The sequence below is a fragment of the Mesocricetus auratus genome, unplaced genomic scaffold (assembly GCF_017639785.1).
Source record: "Mesocricetus auratus isolate SY011 unplaced genomic scaffold, BCM_Maur_2.0 Super-Scaffold_100004, whole genome shotgun sequence".
In the NCBI taxonomy this organism is placed as follows: Eukaryota; Metazoa; Chordata; class Mammalia; order Rodentia; family Cricetidae; genus Mesocricetus; species Mesocricetus auratus.
Genome location: NW_024429189.1, coordinates 60,355,403 through 60,374,298, shown reverse-complemented (window position 1 = coordinate 60,374,298; position 18,896 = coordinate 60,355,403). Strand labels below are relative to the sequence as shown.

The 18,896-nt window shown below is 52.8% G+C and overlaps 1 protein-coding gene across 1 annotated transcript; it reads right to left on the bottom strand.

The window, feature by feature from the left end:
* Positions 1-3,391: 3,391 nt before the first annotated feature.
* Chst1 (carbohydrate sulfotransferase 1) lies at positions 3,392-18,149 on the bottom strand. Its single transcript, XM_013122538.3, has 4 exons — positions 17,669-18,149; positions 6,906-7,024; positions 6,456-6,559; positions 3,392-5,508 (listed from the first exon to the last, which is right to left on the bottom strand). The coding sequence occupies exon 4, from the start codon at positions 5,464-5,466 to the stop codon at positions 4,231-4,233; it is 1,236 nt and encodes a 411-aa protein (XP_012977992.1). The 5' UTR covers positions 5,467-5,508; positions 6,456-6,559; positions 6,906-7,024; positions 17,669-18,149; the 3' UTR covers positions 3,392-4,230.
* Positions 18,150-18,896: the final 747 nt, after the last annotated feature.

Genomic DNA, 18,896 nt, shown 5'->3' with positions numbered 1-18,896 from the left:
TTTGAGAAGCCGAGGGTCAGGGTTAGTCCGGCCCACCCATCCCCAATGTTGCCACGCTGGGAGCAGTCTTCTATTCTTCTTGAAAGGCAATCCCTCCCTCCCTAAGACCCAGTTCAGATGCCACCACCCTAAAATGGCCCTGACTTGTCTACTCTTCAAGAGCAAGGGCACGAAGAATGAGATCTTGAGGCCAAATGGCAAGCCGATGGTCATCACAACAGATGAGATTCTAACATCAAGAGGATGTGGCCCAGCTCTGTCTGTGGTTCAACCTATGAGCTGCATTTACCGTGGCCAGGTTTTCACTTGTCTGCCTTCACTAGGCAGTGTTTCTTGAAAGAATGCCCACACCCTTAGAGCCTACATGTAAAAGAGTCAAAATGCATGAATGTATTGAACACATCTATAAGTGAATGATCCCATCAGCAAAAAGCTTTCTCCCAAAAATCCCAGGCATAGGGATGGCAGAGCTTCCTTCCAAATGAAGGAATCTCTTGTGTCTCCCAATTGTAACAGAAAGCCACTCACTGAAGGATAGAGGACAGTGGCTCAGGTTGGTCACAGGGGAGTTTTCTGGCGGGAGGGGTGGGGAGATGTCTTTGTCTATAAAGTATTTTCTGTGCAACCACAAGGACCTGAGTTCAATTCTCAGAACTCACATTTTAAAAAGCCAGACAGGGTGGTGTGTGCTTGTAATCCCAGCCCTGGAGTTTGCTGGCCAGCCAGCCTAGTCTAATCAGTAAGCCCCAGGTCCCAGTGAGAGACCCTGTGTCAGAAAACAAGGTGGACCACTCCTGAGCAACCTCTGGCCTCCACACACAAGCACACACATGTAACATGTGCACTGGTCTACTTTATCAGGAGAAGAACCATCCAGAAGTGATCCTGACTAAAGCCAACCAGTGACAAATGATGCTGCGCCATGAAGTCAGTTGGCCTCTCGATGTCTTTCCCACAGCCTGGATGTAACTCCTAAAAACCAGAAAGCAGTGACAAGCCCAGGTCTAGCCGTGGCAGACTTTTTCAGACCAGCTCTTTGGTACTGATTATATTGTCTCCTCTTCTACCAAGCAGAACCTGAGTCCCAGGGAGATCTACATGGCTCCATCAGCTACCTTCACGGTACAAGCCACTGAAATGGAAGACTCAGCTCTCCTTGCACGTAGCTATGATCACATGATCAGGAATGGAAGGGACAGCTATTAACTTTGCGACTGCACTCATGCAAGTAGGGGTGTGTCTCTGCCTTTCTTTCCCATTTTTTCTCCTTCTGGAAGCTTGGGAAGTCATTAGACCACACAGCCAAGGGAACTTAGGAAGATGGAGCTTGGCAACAGACTAGAGCCAGGGCCCATGATCTGAGACACCATCCAGACCTTCCTGGTGAGTGAGACTGGAAGAAATAGGCTCCTTGCCTCACACACACATTAGGGTGGTTACCACTAAAAGAAAGAAGGAGAGGAAGAGTTGTAAAGGATGTGGAGTGATGGAAACCTTGTGTGTAACAGCAGAGCTGCAAAGATGGCTCAGTTGGTAAAATGTCTGCTACACAAGCATGAGGACCCGAGCTAAAATGTAACTCCCATGTAGCAAACCAGGTGCAGTTACACACACACACACACACACACACACACACACACACACACACACACACCTGCTGCAACCCCAGTGCTGTGGGCAGAGGAAAGCAAGAGGCTTAATGTGGCTTGCTCACTGCCAGCCACAAACTCCTGGTTCATGGAGAAACACTGCCTCAAACACATAAGTGGGGTGACAGGAGACACCTGGAACCTTCCTCTTTGGCCTCTTTGTACACATGTACACAGATACACAACCCACAAACAGAAATATGTGCACACGCACAAATAATATGTGACCACTACAGAAAACAGAGCAGATCTTATGAGAATTCAAAATAATTGCCAGAGGATCCAGCAATTACACTTTTGAGCATAATCTCTGTTCATAGAATTATTCACAGCAGTTGAAACACAGATAAGACCCAAGGTCCACTGAAGGATTAACAGATAAACAAAAACATGGGCTACGCTGGCCTTAAAAAGGAGGATAGGCTGATGTACAGGGTGATGATCCTTAAGGACATTCTGCTCTGGGAAATAAGCCAGTCACCAAAAGACAAATGTTGCAGGATTCCATTTATATGTGGTACTCACAGTAGTCAGACACAGACAGACAGAAAGTGGGATGGTTGCTAGGAGCTGCAGGGAGAAAGGAATGAGTTGTTTTGAAGGAACAGACTTTGAGTTTTGCAAGATGAAAAGTTATGGAGGAGGCTGGTGGTAATGCTTGCATACTATAGACGTATTTAATGAGATGTGCACTTAAAATCTGTGAAGATGGAGGCTGGAGAGACAGCTCCGTGGTTAAAAGCACTGGCTGTTCTTCCAGAAAACCGAAGTTTAATTCCCAGCATACACACAGAGGCTCACAACCAACCATAATTCCAGTTCCAGGTGACCCAATGCCCTCTTCTGTCCTCCATAAGTACCAGGCATTCACACAGTGTATAGGCAGTTCATGCATCCAAAACCCCATAGGTATAAAATAATGATGACTGGAGCTCAAGATTTATGTTATGTAGCTGGGAGCAGGGAAGTCTGGGGACCGTGGTCTGCTGGGAGAAGGAGTTTGCTCCTGGGCCACCTGATCTAACCAGGCAGAAGGGACAGTTCCGTTTTGATTCTTAAATCGTGATAAAGCATGCCATTTTTATTTCCTATTAAATTTCATGTTATGTGTGTTTCTTGAGGTGAGGACTGAGGAGTGCTTTAGAAGAGCCTGCTAGATGACCCAGGGAAGGTAGGGAGTGAGCACAGATGTCCCACCGTGTGCACACCAGACAACTTGGCAAACTGCTCAGACCCTGACCTGTTCCTAGCCCCTGAACGTCTCCCTAGCTTCCCCCAGACCCCTAACTAAAGGATGGCAGAGGGTGGGCATCTCAGAAGCTCATTCTTACCTCATGCCACTGTGAAACCCGAAGCCATAGTCTTGTTAAATACTTTGAGCACCCTGGCCAGAGGATGCCACCCATCTCGGCTGATAAGAAGGGAATAAAATTGAAAGTCCCAAGCCAGCATGGAGGGTAGCAAGAGATCTGAAAGGTGGGGGCTCAAAGAGGGAGTGGGAAGGGAGAGTTGGGGGTTCCTAGGTGAGGTGGGAGGGAGAATTGGTAATTCATATGCTCTTGATAGACCATTTGTATGTATACAATCATCAAATAATTAAAAAATAGTCTAGTTTTAAAAAAGAGTTCTGAATGGCATGTTTGTCATTTAATTCTCACTTTTTTTCTCTCCATCTCATCTCCAAAGTCAGGAATATCAAGAACCCATTGTTTAACATTCAGAAGGCCCCCAAATCACACTCAGACAGTACTGCACACTTTTATTTACAGAAAACACAAATAAAGCATTTCAATTTTCATTTAGCAAACTGATTCACATTTTTTTGTCTTTTTTTTTTGGCACAAAGAAATATCACAGAGGGACCCCAAGATCAATCAGAAATTTCTAAGATTCATTAGCCATTACTGGTCCAGGGGTAGCCACAAGACTCAGACAGACAAGCTCATCACAAACCAGATAGAAAGAAAGTAGTCCCAGTTCACCTCACAGTAAAACCCTGCTCACCACCAGGCGAAGGTGTGCAGGAGGGACAGGTGTCCTGCTCCAAGGGAGAGAGTGGGAGTCTGGGGCAGGAAGCAGGGATAGGGGAGGGATAAACTCTTTTCCTAACCCGGGGAGATGTGGTCCCTTTGTGTCCATCCTCTTACCTTGAGAAGACAGTTGCAAAAATGAGAAGTTGTGTGCTGGGGCACCTCTCCTCATGTGCTGTGTGCACGTGTGAATTGTGAGCGGGTACCTGTAAACATTTGTCCCCATCCACATAGAGACCCAACATCCTTGTGTCTGAATGGGGTGGGGGGACGTACCCCACGTCACACGCCCTCAGCCCCAGTGATTCCCCTCCAAGACATAGTGCAAATATCAGGGGCAAAAAGAGGCAGGAGGAAGGGGAGTGGCCAGGAGGTGGAAAGGACACACAGAGGGGGAGAGGCAGTGGGAGGGGGATGGGCAAGGGTGGGAAGGACACACGGACAGGGTGGGAGGGGGAGGAGGGAGATAAGGCAACAGTTAAAAACCGTCCATAGTAGGTCCACGTCTGCAAAACCAGCGCCACCTGCCTCCCACCCCCACCATACCCGGGTCACAAGAATGGTCGGAAGTCGCGCTCCTCCACCAGGCTGAGAGCCGGGTTCTTCAGCTCCTCCTCCGAGTTGGCCATCTTGTAGCCCAGCTGGGCCAGCACCTGCTGGCAGGCATTCTGGGCGAAGGCCACGATATCATAGGAGAGGCGGAAGCGCCACTTCTCAGCTGTGGCCGCAGAGTTGCGCACTGTGCCATACTTGTGCTTCCCCAAAGTAGGGTCGCCCCGTGTATTGTTCTGGATCCAGCGTGCCACGTGACCATCCAGGGGGATACCCAGGAATTCGTAGATCTCCTCTGTCTTCTTCATGGGGTTTCTGGCCAGATCCTCATAGCGCACCAGCATGTACTTGCCCTTGAGCCAGGAGGGCCGCATCAGGCCGGTGGATACCGAGCTGGAGAAATCCTCGCACACTGTGGTCAGTTGCGTCACGTCCAGGTTGTAGGGTTTCCTCCCAGTGCCGTACCAAAGGCGCCAGAGTCGGTAGGTGTCCCGGAAGGTCTCACTCCGGGAAGCCAAGATGCCACGAGGGTCTCGTACCAGCTGGATGACCTTGAGGTTCAACCTGGGGTCTTCCACCAGGGCTCGAAGGTCATTCACCTCAGGCACCCGCACAGTCTTGATGGCCACATGGCTGCGCTCACGGCAAGCCTCAGCCGCCAAGGTCAGGTTCAGCAAGCCGCACTTGCGTACACAATCCCCCTCCTCCAAGACCAGATCAGGGGATCCTGGGGGGTCACACACTGGACGGGAGCAGAGGACCCTGCTGGCCCCTCTGCGAAAGACCCTGTCAGTGGTGTGGTTGATCGGAGGTGGCTTGATGTAATTCTCTAGAAAGTAGAGGTCACAGTCATAAAGGCTCCTCAGCAGGTCCCGGCTAGCCCCTAGCATGACCCTACGATCTGCGGGGCTCTTGCCCTGGGTGAAGCGGGGAATAAGCGTGTTCTGGACATGGTAGAGAGGCTCGAACAGGTAGAAGACATCCATGTGCTGGTTGAAGAGCTGACCCACAAAGGATGAGCCACTGCGTGTGGTGGCCAGGATGAGGACGTGGGTCTTCCTGGAGAGGTTATAGGAGAAGGTGGGGCCCTCCTCACACAGCCGCTCTGCCAGCCCAGTCTCTGTCAGCCCAGGGCAAGCATGGAAGGACTTGGCAGTGAATGTGCGGATGGCTGTGTATTGGATGGCAATAGAGGCCAGGGCAAGCAGGAGGACAGCCTTCCAGGAACATTGCATGGCTGGGCACCGTCATGGGGCTGCTGCTCCAAGGCACAGGGTCTGTGAGCAAAAGACAGACAAGGGTTAAGTACTTCACACATCCAAGAGCCTCCATGAGATCCAGGAAAACACCCAACTTCTTCCCAGAGCTCACACGTCCCCCAAGACCTGCAAAGCCTGCACTGGACTGCCATTTTCTTGGTGTCTCCTGGGAGCTTCTGAGAGCTAAATAGATAGATTCCCAGTGCCCCAAGATCTAAGTAAATTGTGATTACAGAGACCTCCCAGAGTGAACTCTGGTTTCCCTATACCAGCCCACTTACTGTGCCAAAGCCTAACTCCCACACTTAGGGGGTGCCTCATGCCAAACCCTGCTACTGCCTGTGACTTCTGCCAGCATCTCCTGGATAGTGAACATCATCTTCTAATTGCACAGGCTGATATCCACTTTCCCACACAACTGTCTTTTTCCTCCATCCTCTACCTACCCTTAGAGGAAGAATACACACCAAATCCACACCCCCCAAACACAAGTCCTGGAGAGCAGGGACCCCTGTGCCCCATGAATTCTGAGTTGACAGCAGAAGCCAGCAAGGCCGGGATCTGCCCACAATGGCCCTTCTACCTTGCAAATGGGGGATCCAGCTACCTCCAAATGTGGACTTCTAGGCACCTGTGTTGTAAGTCAACTGACTTGGAAGAAGGGCAGATCTCAGAGGCTGCTGGAATGTACCTCTGCCCAGGGCCCAATGTTTGTTTCTGACTTGGTGGTGCTCACTGCCCAGAGAAAGTTCCTGGCTTCTCCAAGCCATTCCTCCAGCCCTATGGGCCACAAAAGGGAGGACAGGCAGGGTCCACAGGAAGGTAGAAAAGGGAAGTGCATGTCATGGGCTCACAGTGGCCCCAAGCATTTTGCAAGGTGGCCCAGGGAATGCAGACTCAGCCACCAAGTCCTGTGAGATACCAGGGCTGCCCCCAGGCCCAGTACCCAGGAGCTCAACACTTACCAGAAAGGGCCTTCTGATGCACAGTGGAGACTTGACTGCCAGTGTCTCAGATCCAGCCCGCCCTGGAAGTCCAGTGATCCCCACCTCAGCTCTGTGGCCAGCGGCTGTGGAGACAGCAGGCAGGATGGGCTTGGGCTCCAGTACCTCCTCTCTTCGCCCTTCTCTGTGCCCCACAGTCTGCTCACAGGCCACAAAACGTGACTTTGCCTGCTCTGTGCATTGACGGCAGAACTCGGAGCCCAGCTTATCTGACACTACCCCTGAGTCACGAAGCCCAAACTTTCAAGCTGCAACCTTTATTGCCCACCCTGGCCACCCCAACAAGTCATGAACCCTCTTCTCATACCAGGGCTCCTCTGGGCAGGAGCTGGCTAGCATGCAAGCTTAAATGCCCGTGAGGCCCAGGCCCAGGTAGGTTCTGTATTGAAAATGAAGGAAAACAATCCTGACCTTCCAGAGTTCAACTGGTCCTGTGATGGTGGCGGATCGCCCTAGGCCTTCAGGTCAAGAAGGGGACAGCTGGAGACAAGGGTCTTCTTCCAACCATATGAAGCACACACAGCAGCTACCTGAAAGCCAAAGGCACACTTTACCAAGCCCAAGCAAAACACCAATGCCAGCATGGCTTTAGTTAGCAACTGCTAAGTGTCACACAGGGCAGCCCTTTCCCCCAAGTGAGCAGATTCACTCCATAAGCAAATATCAGCCCACAGCACAGGCGCAGTGCCTGCTGGGGCCTATGGCCTGCTTTAACCCCACCTGGAACCTGTATACTTTGTCTCCAAGACACAACTCTATTCTTCATGCTAAGTATGCCTGACCTTCAAACATGCACCAGGTTCACTGTCCCAGCCCATCCATGAATCAGCATGGGAGGGACCAGAATACAAGGGGGCCTGCTCCCATTGCTTAGATGGGGAATTTAAAGACCACTATATGGCTCACAAATGGAAAATAGCAGGGACCTGAGTCCCTCTGCATGGGAGTCTCGCCAGTGCTGTAATCTATCACTATTGGCTCAGTGTCTCAAGAAAGAAAACAGAGATATGCACTCTGCTTGCCTGGGGAAAAGCACAGGGTCTGGGCCAAAATGGTCATGGGGTTTGAGGTCTGGGAGTCCCAATTAAAATGTGATACAGCACTACATGTAGGAACCAGTACTAGCTCACCACCCAGAGGCAGTTAATAGGGAAGAGGCACAGTCTAGATTCTTCGGAACCTCTCAATGTGTTCAAAGTCACAGTCTGGACCACACTCAACCACAGACCACACTGCCCCATGGAGGGAAGACTGGGGGTAGTGGGGAGCCCTCTCTACTTTAATCCCAGGTTCCTGCCAGGCACTCCAAGGCAAACAGCACTCTTCCAAGCAGGGAATGCAGCCACAACAGAGCTCCCTTTCTCCACTTGTGACTCCAGTGAACTCCGTCACGTTTCTTCACAGGCATCTCCTGGTGATCTAGACCAACAGGCACTGACCAAAAGGCACAGCAAGTCAGCACTCTCAGTCCTCCTGAGTAAGTGCTCCACCCTCGGGCACGTGCACCGCCCCCACCCCAACCTCAAGACTGTGAGGCTAGCGCCTCACAACCCATTTGGCAGAAAAAGAAACTGAGGCTCCTCTGGTTACAACAGCTTTTCCAAGTTCATGCCTGAAGAAGAGAGTAGAGTGAGGACCCCAGCCCAGACTGTGTGCTCTGAAAGTCATGATCAAATCCATCTGGTGGACCCACTCCAGCCCCACCTCTATTTCATTCCCTTTGGTTTGCATCAAGACAGGTTTCTTGGCCCTTGGCACCCCCACCCTGCAATTCCAGCTCTAAAGATAGAATACACATGGAGTGCTCTTCAGAGAATAGTCTTGCATGTTGCCCAGGAAGGGACAGACAGTTCAAGCTCTTTTCTCAATTTCCCTTCCCACCCCACTTGGGGAAACTCAAAGGCAGGTCTCAGAACTGAGGTTGGGCTCACAGGCACAGTTCCCTCAGGTGAGGGATACAGCATGGGCACTGCAGGCACTGCGGGTCCCAGCCGAGGACCATGTGCCTGCCTTCTGGGAGGGCAGAGCAAGAGCATGAGAACAGGAAGGAGGATGTTAGGACCTGCTCAAAGTGCTCGGCTCTCCTGCCAGCCTGGCACAGTCAAGCCCAGAGCTGGCCAAGGGTCCTTGGTATGCCAGAGGCATTTGTCCTGGAAACCAGAGGCCCCAAGCCCAGGTCTTGTTGTTCCCAGGCAATACTTGGTCTCTGCAAGAGATTTCTCAAGCCAGACTTGGGGGCCCAAATCCTTTCCTGGGTTTCGAGGAGCTTCTGGTTTGACCTCCCTCGCTGTTGGGTTAAATCTTGGGCACAGGCATCCTGAATCCCACCTTCTGGTGAGAGGAGCTAATGACGATCCAAAAGAAGGCTCAGTCTGCAGCATGGCAGTCAGGCTGCAGCTAAGGGCTTAAGCCACCATCATAGCAGCCTGCCAGTCAGAAGGCACACACATCGGCTAAGCACCACCAGATCTGAATTTACTTTTCCCATCTGTGGCCTAACCAGAGCAGTGGTTGTAACTGACATGAAATATTTATTCATGCCCAACATCATCACAAAATCCTGCCTTCCAATTGACAAGTGACCCCTGGCACCAGCCCCATGGATCCCAGCTCAACTGTTTACCTACCAGGAACCACTCCTTGATTTCTGAAATAATTTTGCTCTGTTTTTTGCCTTAGGGAAGCACCTCAGAACTAATTACCTGTAGCCCTAGAGTCTGCTCTAACAGGCAGACCTCTGTGAGGCTTTGCCTACCACTCCTTCCCAAAACGCCCTGCCAGAATTTTCTGCTCCAGGCTGTTGCAGTGGTATTCCTGCCTCCCCTCTAGTGGCCAGAATGGGTAGTACAGAATTCTGGTTCAGTGTTCAGAATTGAGCCCTAATGGTTGGGAGGTGGGACGCTGCAGATTGCAGCAAAGTGTGACGATGGCATCTCCATCCAGGTTCTGGCTTCTGATCCACAGAGACCCTCTTCCGCGGCTTCACACCAAGAGGCAAACAGCAATAGGCAGCCTGGCTCTACCCCTGGCCTTTCCCACTGTCCTGTCCCCATAGTCGCCAGGCTGGAGAAGCATTGTTGAACAGATTGTCACTAAAAGGAGTTGCCCGAAGCTTCTGGCTCTCCCTAGATGAGTGATACTGGCCCATATCTTTTTGTACCTGGGGTTTTCCTCAGATCCTGCAACAAGAACCGCTCTACCTTAGGAAGGGCCTTCCCCGTATTCAGGGCCAGTTGAGGCCATGTCCACATGGGACAGAGGGAAACCCCGTGGACAGCAGAACACTCCAGAAGAAACCAGTGCTTCATGTCTCTGCCGTCCCCCACCAACCACCAGCCACCTCATTCCCTATGTGAGACTGTCCTCATAGGCTCAAGGAGCCACGGGCTCTGCCCTTAGCCAAGTCCCTCGTCCTGCCCTGTGGGAATCCCAGCAAACCACAGTAAGGCTATTTACCTTCCCTGCTCCACAAGTGCCTTGGAAACACAGTTCATCTTCCCAGAAAATGCCAACTGCATCCAGTTTTACACACACAATTTGGTAGTGTTCAGGGACTCCTGAAGTCAGAGTGGGCTACTGCCCTCCTCCACAGAAGTAGGCCTCCCTCTTTACTGACACGCCCACCCTGCGGTTGTCTTTCTAACTGATTGGGGCAGAGGATGCTCACGGAAGCGAGGGAGGGAGGAAAAAGCCACATCAAAACATCCATGTCCAACTGGGCCACTGGTTAAGCCACACTGCACGAACCACCCCTAGAGGAGAGAAGCTGAGAGGCTATGGAGGAGTGGGTACTGTTTACAACGAGCTTTGAGTTTATTATCTTTGGATGCTCTCGAGTAGTAACCTCATCCCCATGGAAGAGCTGGAAAGGTGTCTGAGGACAGGATAGGTAACTGAAAACCATCCTGACACCTCACCCCAGGATTAGTGCTTCCTTCTTTGCCCCAGTGGCACTGTCTGTCAGCCTTCTCCTCCCCAGCTGTCAACACACCTGCTCAAGACTCCATTGTCCCACAGTCAAGCACAGTCACACATGAGGGACAATGGTTGGCTGGAGGCTGCTGAGACCACACAGGACCTGCAGTAAGCAGGGCCTTCAAGGGACCCGAAGGCTGCAGGGAGCGGCTTAGGCCCAACTTGGACAAGGGGCTTCTTTCCCCCAAAACAATTTATAACAGCCTGGGGAGCAGGGCACAAAGAGCAAGAGAAAATAAACCTGAATGTCTGCTAGCTGAATTAACCAGGACACAGGGACCCCAAGGTTCTGAAGTGCCATGCAGACATCCAAGCCGAGGACTAGGGACTTAGGCAGGGAAGAAGTTAGCTGGAAGGTAACTTCAGAAAACTGCATATTTAAACCTGTTTAGCCAACCCAGACCCACCATGGATGTTTGTTTGGTTAAGGTTTAAAAAGAAAAACTGCCAAGGAAAATGAGGCGATGAAAATGAGCAAAGAGGGAAAAAGGAGCAGGAAAGTCTGAAGGAAGGAGCTGGGTCAGTTCCAAATGCCAAGTAACCTGTGGGTTTATGAGGTAGAGCTTCCTGGCAGCCAATGGGCAAAGGAAAATAACTCAGTTACATGCTTCCCGGGATTCATAGACAAAAGTTAAAGCATGAGATCCCAAGATACCTGGCTAATAGAGGTTGGGATCACAATATCTCCTAAGAGGTCTCCAAAGCCACACACCACCATGAACCCAAGATCCCACACACAACAAAACCCAAGGACAACTCCCCTAAGGCTGCGTTCTGGGGCATCTGGAGAACACAGAGTGGCCTTGCAGGGGTGATGACCAGTCATGGGACACTGGAGGCAAAGAGATTCCCTTTGGTGCCATGCCTGTCCCCACTTCAACCACAGTAAGGTCTGCAGGTCTTCCATGCAGGAGCTGCATGACAGAGCAAGGTGTTTTGTGTCCAATCTCTGAAGTCCTCCTGCAGAACCAGACCCTCTTTTGAGCACCCCCAGCAAGAACAGGCCTTACGGCCAGGGTTCCAAGGTAGACCAACTGTACAGAAGGTCACTCACTGGTCCTTTATCTTTTCACCATAGGCACTCTGCGATCTCCAGGCAGGTCATTCTAGTGTCCATGAGTGCTGAGGACATGAGGACACTCCTGGATGTTTCAAGCCTCTCTGTAGAGTTGCCATGGGCCCTGGAGGAAAGACCTGCAGAGAGAAGCTGGGTGGGACCCTCATTCCAGCTGTTGGGTGGCTCAGAACCTTTGAACCACACGCTCAACCCCTGCTGCCCTGTGTTGCTCTGAGGCATGAAATGAGAGAAACAGTGATCACAGCCAGAGGCAGGAAGCCAAGGATAGGAACAGTTCAACATAGCGGGGAGCAGGGGGGTTGTTTACAGACAATACTCATGAAGGGGCGGCCACTGGTGCCAGTTCAGGGGCTAGCCTAGACCACAACAATCCTGGCTTGGAAATGTTCTCAGGTGTGGCTAGTCCCACCTGCAGTGAACTCAGCTTTAGGGGAAGGAAGCTACTTATGTCCTGTGTCTGGCGGCCTGGGAGCAAAGTCCTCCCTGACATGGAGTGAGTGACTGCCCTCCTATGCTGACACAAGGGTCTAGTGTACAAAGCCTGACAGGAGAGGTGAGTCAGAATACTGGTCCCTGTCTCAGCTGGGCCAGCCTGTGAGAGGCGGAACTACTGCCCCAGCACTAGACGGAAAGGCCCCGGTTTCCTGTCCCTGCTCAGCACAGTCACGGCCAGTCGGAATAGTACTGAGGCCCCACCCACTGGATCCTGGCTTGGTTTGGGCTTCAGTCACACTCCCAACTTCAAGGATGAGAAAACATCAACAGGAACCTGAGCACCCGCAGCTGCTGCCTGCCCACAGTTGTCAGAGCAACCTCCTGTCTCTACATCCTTAGACCCCTGTCTCCAGACACATGCATGAGGCCCATATGCCCTGTGTGGGCAAGAGGTGGAGGTTGGGAGAGTGACAGAGGATAGGGTACCAAGGCTTAGGTGGGATGGTGCCAGCCCAAACAGATTACTATGGACCTGGATCCCACAAAGGGTTGATCCCACAAGGGGGTCCCACAATTGGGGAGAGAGTACAACAGCAATGGCTAGTCTATAGCAAGGCCAGGTTACCCATTCAATTGCAATGACTCAAGCCCTAGTTGCAGCCACAGAGCTTAAGAGCTTAATTAAGCCACAGGCTATACCTAAGAACACCAGTCACCACCAAGGGACAGATACAGGTAGTGCCAGAACCAAGGAGGTCACCCCAGATAAGCTAGTGATAATCATGACCTTCCATCCTCAATCCACTCAAGCTGGTACCAAGGACATGCCTGCATGTCTCATTTGCCACCTCTCCCAGGTAACAGAACTAGGAGCACCACACTCTGCCCATGCTCATGACATGCAGAATGAACATCTCTGGCTGCTTTGAACAAAGACCTCTAGAGTAAAGTGTAAGGCAGCTGTTCCCCCAGAGTTCAGAACCATGGTGTGGTTGCCGGGCATCACCCCAAAGGACCTCCTGCAAGCTCAGGGTATAGACACAGCTGTTTCTGCTTCATAGGTAAGACTCTGAAAGGTTATATAATGGGCCAGAGAGATGTCTCATCAGGTAAAGGTGACTGCCATCAAACCTGATGATCAGAGTTTGATCCCCAGCACCCATGTAGTAGAAGAACCACCCACAAGTTACCCTCTGACCTCCTCATAGGTGTTATGCCATGCACAAATCCACATATGGACACACAATAAAGTTAAGAATATGTAACTCCCCTTTTAAAGAAAGAACACTTAGGTGGCTGGATCACACAGCTCAGATGTAGCAGAAGTGTGGTGTAAGAGGTTCCTGGTCTCTGAGCTTGCCTGTAAGCCTTCCTTTTCTTTCCTTCTGGCCTCCTGCAGTCTCTGAACCTCCCACTTAATTCTCCTGATCCTGCTGGTCCATAGTTCATGCTAGAGGGTGAAAGCCAGACCCACAGTCTTGGGCAGCCTGACCTTCTTTGAGCCTGGCACATGGAGGGTGGGGGGACACGCCCAAGTCACAGAACTAAAATGTAGTACAGTGAGTTCTCAGCACAGGGACGGGTCTGCAGCCATCACTCAATTAGTGCTGTCTTCAGAATGGCAGCAACACAGACCTGTCTGTCATTTTTTCTAACCTGCAGAATCCTTGAAGGATAGCTTCCCTCCCTCAGTGTCCAGCCTGGGGCACCTGCACACTCAAGCATCCCAAACAACTGAGTGGCATCCCAGAGACTCCAGGGAAGAGCAGGGCTTGGCCTTCCTCCGCATCCCTGGGAAGGGGACCGTGCTACTGGCAATCCCCAGCTCACAGCCCTTCCAGCTCCAATCGAGGAACAAACACAAAGAGAGAATCTCTAAACATTTAAAAATCTCGGAAACCCTGTGCCCCCACACGGCACCATGGGGATTTATAAAGAACAAATCATGCCTGACAAACTTGATAGCTTTCTTGATAGAATTACAAGACTGGTGGATGAAGGAAATGCAGGCAGGGTAATATATCTTGATTTTTAGCAAAGCATTTGATACAGAGCCTCGAGTAATCTTACTAAATTAATTCAAACAGACTTGGCCCTCAGCTCTTGTCATGGGGCCTAAAGGTGGGAGGGGGCATGTCCCAAGAGTCCTGAGTGGAGGAGGTAAGGCCAGGGCCAAGGGCTGGAAGGCAAAGAGTCTGGGAGTGGGGGCAGGATTGCAGGGCCTGTGCCAGGCCACATCTTATCTAACATCTTCATTAATGATCCTGAGAGAGGGAGTAAACAGTCCGTTAATGAAATTTGCAGAGGATATTAAATTGTAAGGTGTTGTGAACACCAATGAGGACAGCAAAGTGGTCCAGAGAGACCCAAGGCAAGACCTGGATAGCTGGCAGGGACGGGTGGGGGTGGGGTGGAAGGCAGTTGCCAGACTTCTTGGAGAGCTAGCAGGAAGGAGAGGGGCATGCCCTGGGGCTGCTGTGCAGCTGGGGGAGGTCACAATTAGCTTGGGTTATGGCTTGGCCGAGCAGGCAAACCCCAGGAATCTTATTTTTGGCATCTGTAAAATAGAAGAGCCAGCAGATAACTGCCTTGCATCTGGGATAGCTGGTAGGGGTGGGTGGAGGGAGTCTAGAGAATTTGGGATGGAATTCCACCTTATAACAGAGGGCACTGCAAGCCATAGGTGTGCTACAAGAGAAAGGATCTGGGGAGGAGACTCTGTTTGTGTGGCACTGGCAGCCTGAATCTTCCTAGGCCATGCTCCCTGATACTACTGGGGCTGGCACTGTCAGAACAAGCCTCTCCCAGCCCTACCAGTTCCAATCTAAGGACTGTGTTCCCAAATCCTGATTCTCATAACCAGATGGACCAGCCTCCCCAGGATGGGGGGATAGGGACTGAACCCTTCTTTCTGCCATAGGACCCCTTTCTACCTAGCGCCAAAGAGCTCAGCAAGCAACCCTCCCCTAGGATGCTGAAGCAAAGCCATCTGCTCTTAACGGGTTTCTTCTCACATGGTTCCTGTGCAGATAGAGTCAGGAAAAGTCAGACTGCAACACACCAGGCTGAAAAAGCTTAAATAAATCTCTATGAGAAGAAATGAATGGCTGACTCCCAGCAAGGGTGCCAGGGCTGTGGAGGACCACTCTTCCCAAGCAGGCCAGCCCAGGCAGGTGTCAGGCCACCAACTGGGACACAGAGGATGAAGCCAGATGAACCCTTCCCCATTAGATAGTAAATATGACAGCCCAACACACTGTGTGGTGCTGTTGTGTGCTCCACATTCGGGAACTTGACCTTCAGGAGACTATCAGGTAGGTATTGCTAAAGCCTTTAGTTTGCAGAGAGAGAAACTGAGGCACTGGGAGGTCACCAGAAGCTTGGGAACCTAGCCAGAAGATCATGGAGTCGTCAGTTGCCTGTCAGTAAATGGCCCCAAGAGAGAACCCTCGCAGGTGGTGATGGGCAGCCTGTCCTCTGCGGAGCCCAAAGGCTTCTTTATCCACCTATCTTTCCCAGCAAAGGGGTTGATCCCGCTCCACTTGTGGAGCCTGATTTTACTATATGTTTCCCTGCCTTCCCCCAATTCCTCTCTACACCAAGTCCTCCGAACAAGTCTGTTTCCATGGAAACCATACAGTGACTCAGGGCTTCGGGACCTTCTCAGAACCAGATTATGACTATCCTCACACACTTTCAGACTCCCAGTATGCAAGGATGGGGCACAGGCAGGAGGGACCTGGGGAACACAAGCCAAACCTCACCGAGAATCTGACACCCAGGGCTCCTGCAGACTCAGTGGAACAAGGATGTAGCCCCTCAGGGCAGCCTAGCTTGCTCACTGTACTAGCTAGCATGCTCAACACAACCCTCCCTTTAGAGCTAGGGCCCTTGGGAGAGAGCACAGTAATCTATACCCTCCTCTGAGCAGAAATGACATGGGGGCCAGGGTAGAGGGAAGCAGGATAACTTAGGATGCTCGAAAGGAAAATATCAACCCAAAGCTCCATAACTACTCAGCAAGGAGAGAAATTTAGATTTGGAGTCAAGGGACAGGGGAAGGGAAGGGATCTACATTGAGATGAGGAAGAAGGTGTTCAGTGAAGGGGAGTGACCTCTCAAAGCCCCAGCAGTACTGGGATGATAATCAGCAATGGCGTCCTCTCGCTTGCGTGACCCTCCTCTCCCCGCAGACACTGCTCTGGTCTTAAGTCACTTACCCACCAAGATCAGGGACAACAGCAAGCAATGAAAGTTTGCAAGCCAGGCTCCTGCAGGGGTCCAAGACCCAAGGGCATATCCACCTCCTCCTTTCCCCAGAAGCTCCCTAAAGCCCCCAAGAGGGCAGGGAATAGAATAGGGTGGAAGCTTGATCTCTCCCTGGTGAATCCAGCCTGTGAGTCATGACTGTGGAAGCACTTTGAAAAAGAAACAGGGTCATCATGATGCCTAGAAGTGTGGCGGCTACTGGGGACTGGAGCCTGGGAACTGCCAGCCAGGTAAGGTCTCTTTGTGAGACAGCACAGCCCCACCTAAGGGGTTGAGGAACCAGGGAAAGTATCTCTCTGCCTGGTCCACGAGCTCCCTGTCTGTTTGCCCCTTATACCTACTGGTATCTTTTGCTTTCCCGAGTGGCCTCTGCCCAGCCAGGATGCTTGCCTCCTGCCACCATCCTATGTCCCTTCTGACCCTAGGTTCCACAAGACACTAGGCTGAATTCCTGTCCCTGAGTGGACATGAACATTCCCTCCCCCAGCCTCAGCATGTCAGTGGTCAGCTATAACATCATAGGCACCTGGATGCTAGAATCCCTTGGTGCCCAGGAGCCTCTTGCTTAAACAGCTAAGTCCATCAGGAAGCCAGAACTAGGAATGTAATCCTGAGAAAGAGTAGGCCTGTAGTAGGGAGAGGTGACATAGTGAGGCCCCTGAAATCAGGCCAAGATGCCCCCCCCCCCCCCCCAGCAGGACCGTGAGGTCTTTCCTTCATTGGTTGGCCTTTTAACCTATGGATGGATCCCAGTTAGGGCCACTGTCGGTTGTTACTGTAAAGTCAAACACTGAGTCCCTCCCTGGAGGAACCAACCCTTCCCCACCCCGCGTTGCCCCCTCTGCCCGCCTTCCTACTCAGCGAGAAACTAGGGCTGTTTTGGCATTGGGGGGGTGCTCTCTGCACTGTCAGGCAGCCCCAGCCTCCTAAGGGCCCATCCCATCACAGCACAGTGGGAGCGGATGCAAGACCTAGGCTAGAAGCAAGAAGCTGGGACAGTGCTTGCCTCCGGGTGTAAGCCTGGTTTGGAAAGTTAGAGGAGGTACCGGAACCTCAGGGTCTCTGACAGCCTTGACAGCCCCGAGTCGAGCTGTGAGATGGTGAACCCGGAGCAGACACCCGAGTGCGTTCCGCAGCAGAAAGGGAGCCCCAGACCGACGCTTACCCCAAGTTTGCTGCCCTCGCCAAATGGGGGCAAGGAGGGACTGGGGATATCGCCGCGCTCCGGAGCTACCAGACCAGCCAGCCCCTCCCAGCACCCAGCCAGCACTCTGCGGTCCCCCGCCACCGCCTCCGCGCACCGCCCAGAGACACCGGCCCTGAGCTAGGGGCGTCTCCCGCCGCGCCCGCGCCCCTCCCGGCTGCTGCGGCGCAGACCGCTCCTGTCTGCCCCGGGGCCCCCGGGGCCGGGCCATACCTGGTGGCAGGCGCACTGAGAGCCGCTGCTGCGTCCAGTGTCCACTCCATCCTTGGTCTAGAGTCAGGCTCGTCGGGAGCTCGCGGGTAGCGGTGGCGGTGGCGGCATCCTCCTCCTCCCGTGCCTTGCTCCTTGGCCTCCCTCCTCCTGAGCCTCTTCCTCCGCCTCCGCCTCCGCCTCCGCCTCCGCCTCCGCCTCCGCGCGTCCCTCACGGGCCCCTCTCCATGGCCCGGGGGGCTCTAGCCCGGGGTGGCTGGCGCAACACAGTGCCTTCTCCCGGGCAGAGAAAGAGAGCGATCGCTGGCCAGAGGGGCGCAGGACCAGGGATCCGGACCCTGAGCACTGCAGCTCCAGCCAGGCTCAGGAGGACAGTAGCAGCCGCGGAGGCCGGAGCCTCACGGAGTACCCTCCTCGCGTTCCCTAGCCGAAAGCAGCGGCCGCTGCTTCAACGCGGAGCTAGCGGGTGGCAGGCTCTGCGGTCCCGGCTCCACCCCCAGCGCAGCCCGCCCCCTCTCCGCCCGACCCCGTCAGCGCGCGCCCTCCCGCGCAGCCCAGGCCGCGAGCGCCGGGACACCCCCTCTAGCAGGGCTCCAGGGCCAACCCACCGGCGGGCCGGGGGGGGGGGGGGGAGCAGCCACGCCCACCCCTAGTTGAGGAGGCCAAGCAGGCAGGAGCATTGATACCTCTTGGCTTGCCCTCTCTCCCGCATCCCCACGAGGGAAGGCACCGCTCTATCTATGCAACCCTAACCATTGGATCTCCAAATCTGGCTACAGCTACAACCTGACCCTGGGTCCCAATCGCTATCCTTTCTTCTGCCAGCACAACCAGAGCAGAGACTCCCAAAGCCAGAACTGGAGTCAGTATTTCACCACATATCCCTGACCTCCCTGGTCCTGTTCCCTTCACCCTCAAGTACAGAAATGTTTCACTTGACCCAGAGACTGCCATCCCTTTTTGGCAGGGCCATGGTGCAGCTGGTGGTTTTGTGGGACACTGGAGTTCCAGTCCCTTCCTACTAGGCTACATCTGGCTTCCCTGGAGGAAACCAGACCACAAGTTGTACTCATGGGACGAGGGCAGCAGCAAAATCCTAGAAGTATCACCGTGGTCCTTCATTCTCTACACAAATACTCACTGAGCATCTCCCGCGTGTCATAAGCACCAAGCGATGAGACAAGCAGACCCTGAACTCTCAGTGTAGCCAGGAGGAAAAACAAGGTAAACT

What these genes read in the sequence shown, in the direction of transcription:
- Chst1 (XM_013122538.3), bottom strand. Translation starts at nt 5,466, where the DNA reads ATGCAATGTTCCTGGAAGGCTGTCCTCCTGCTTGCCCTGGCCTCTATT.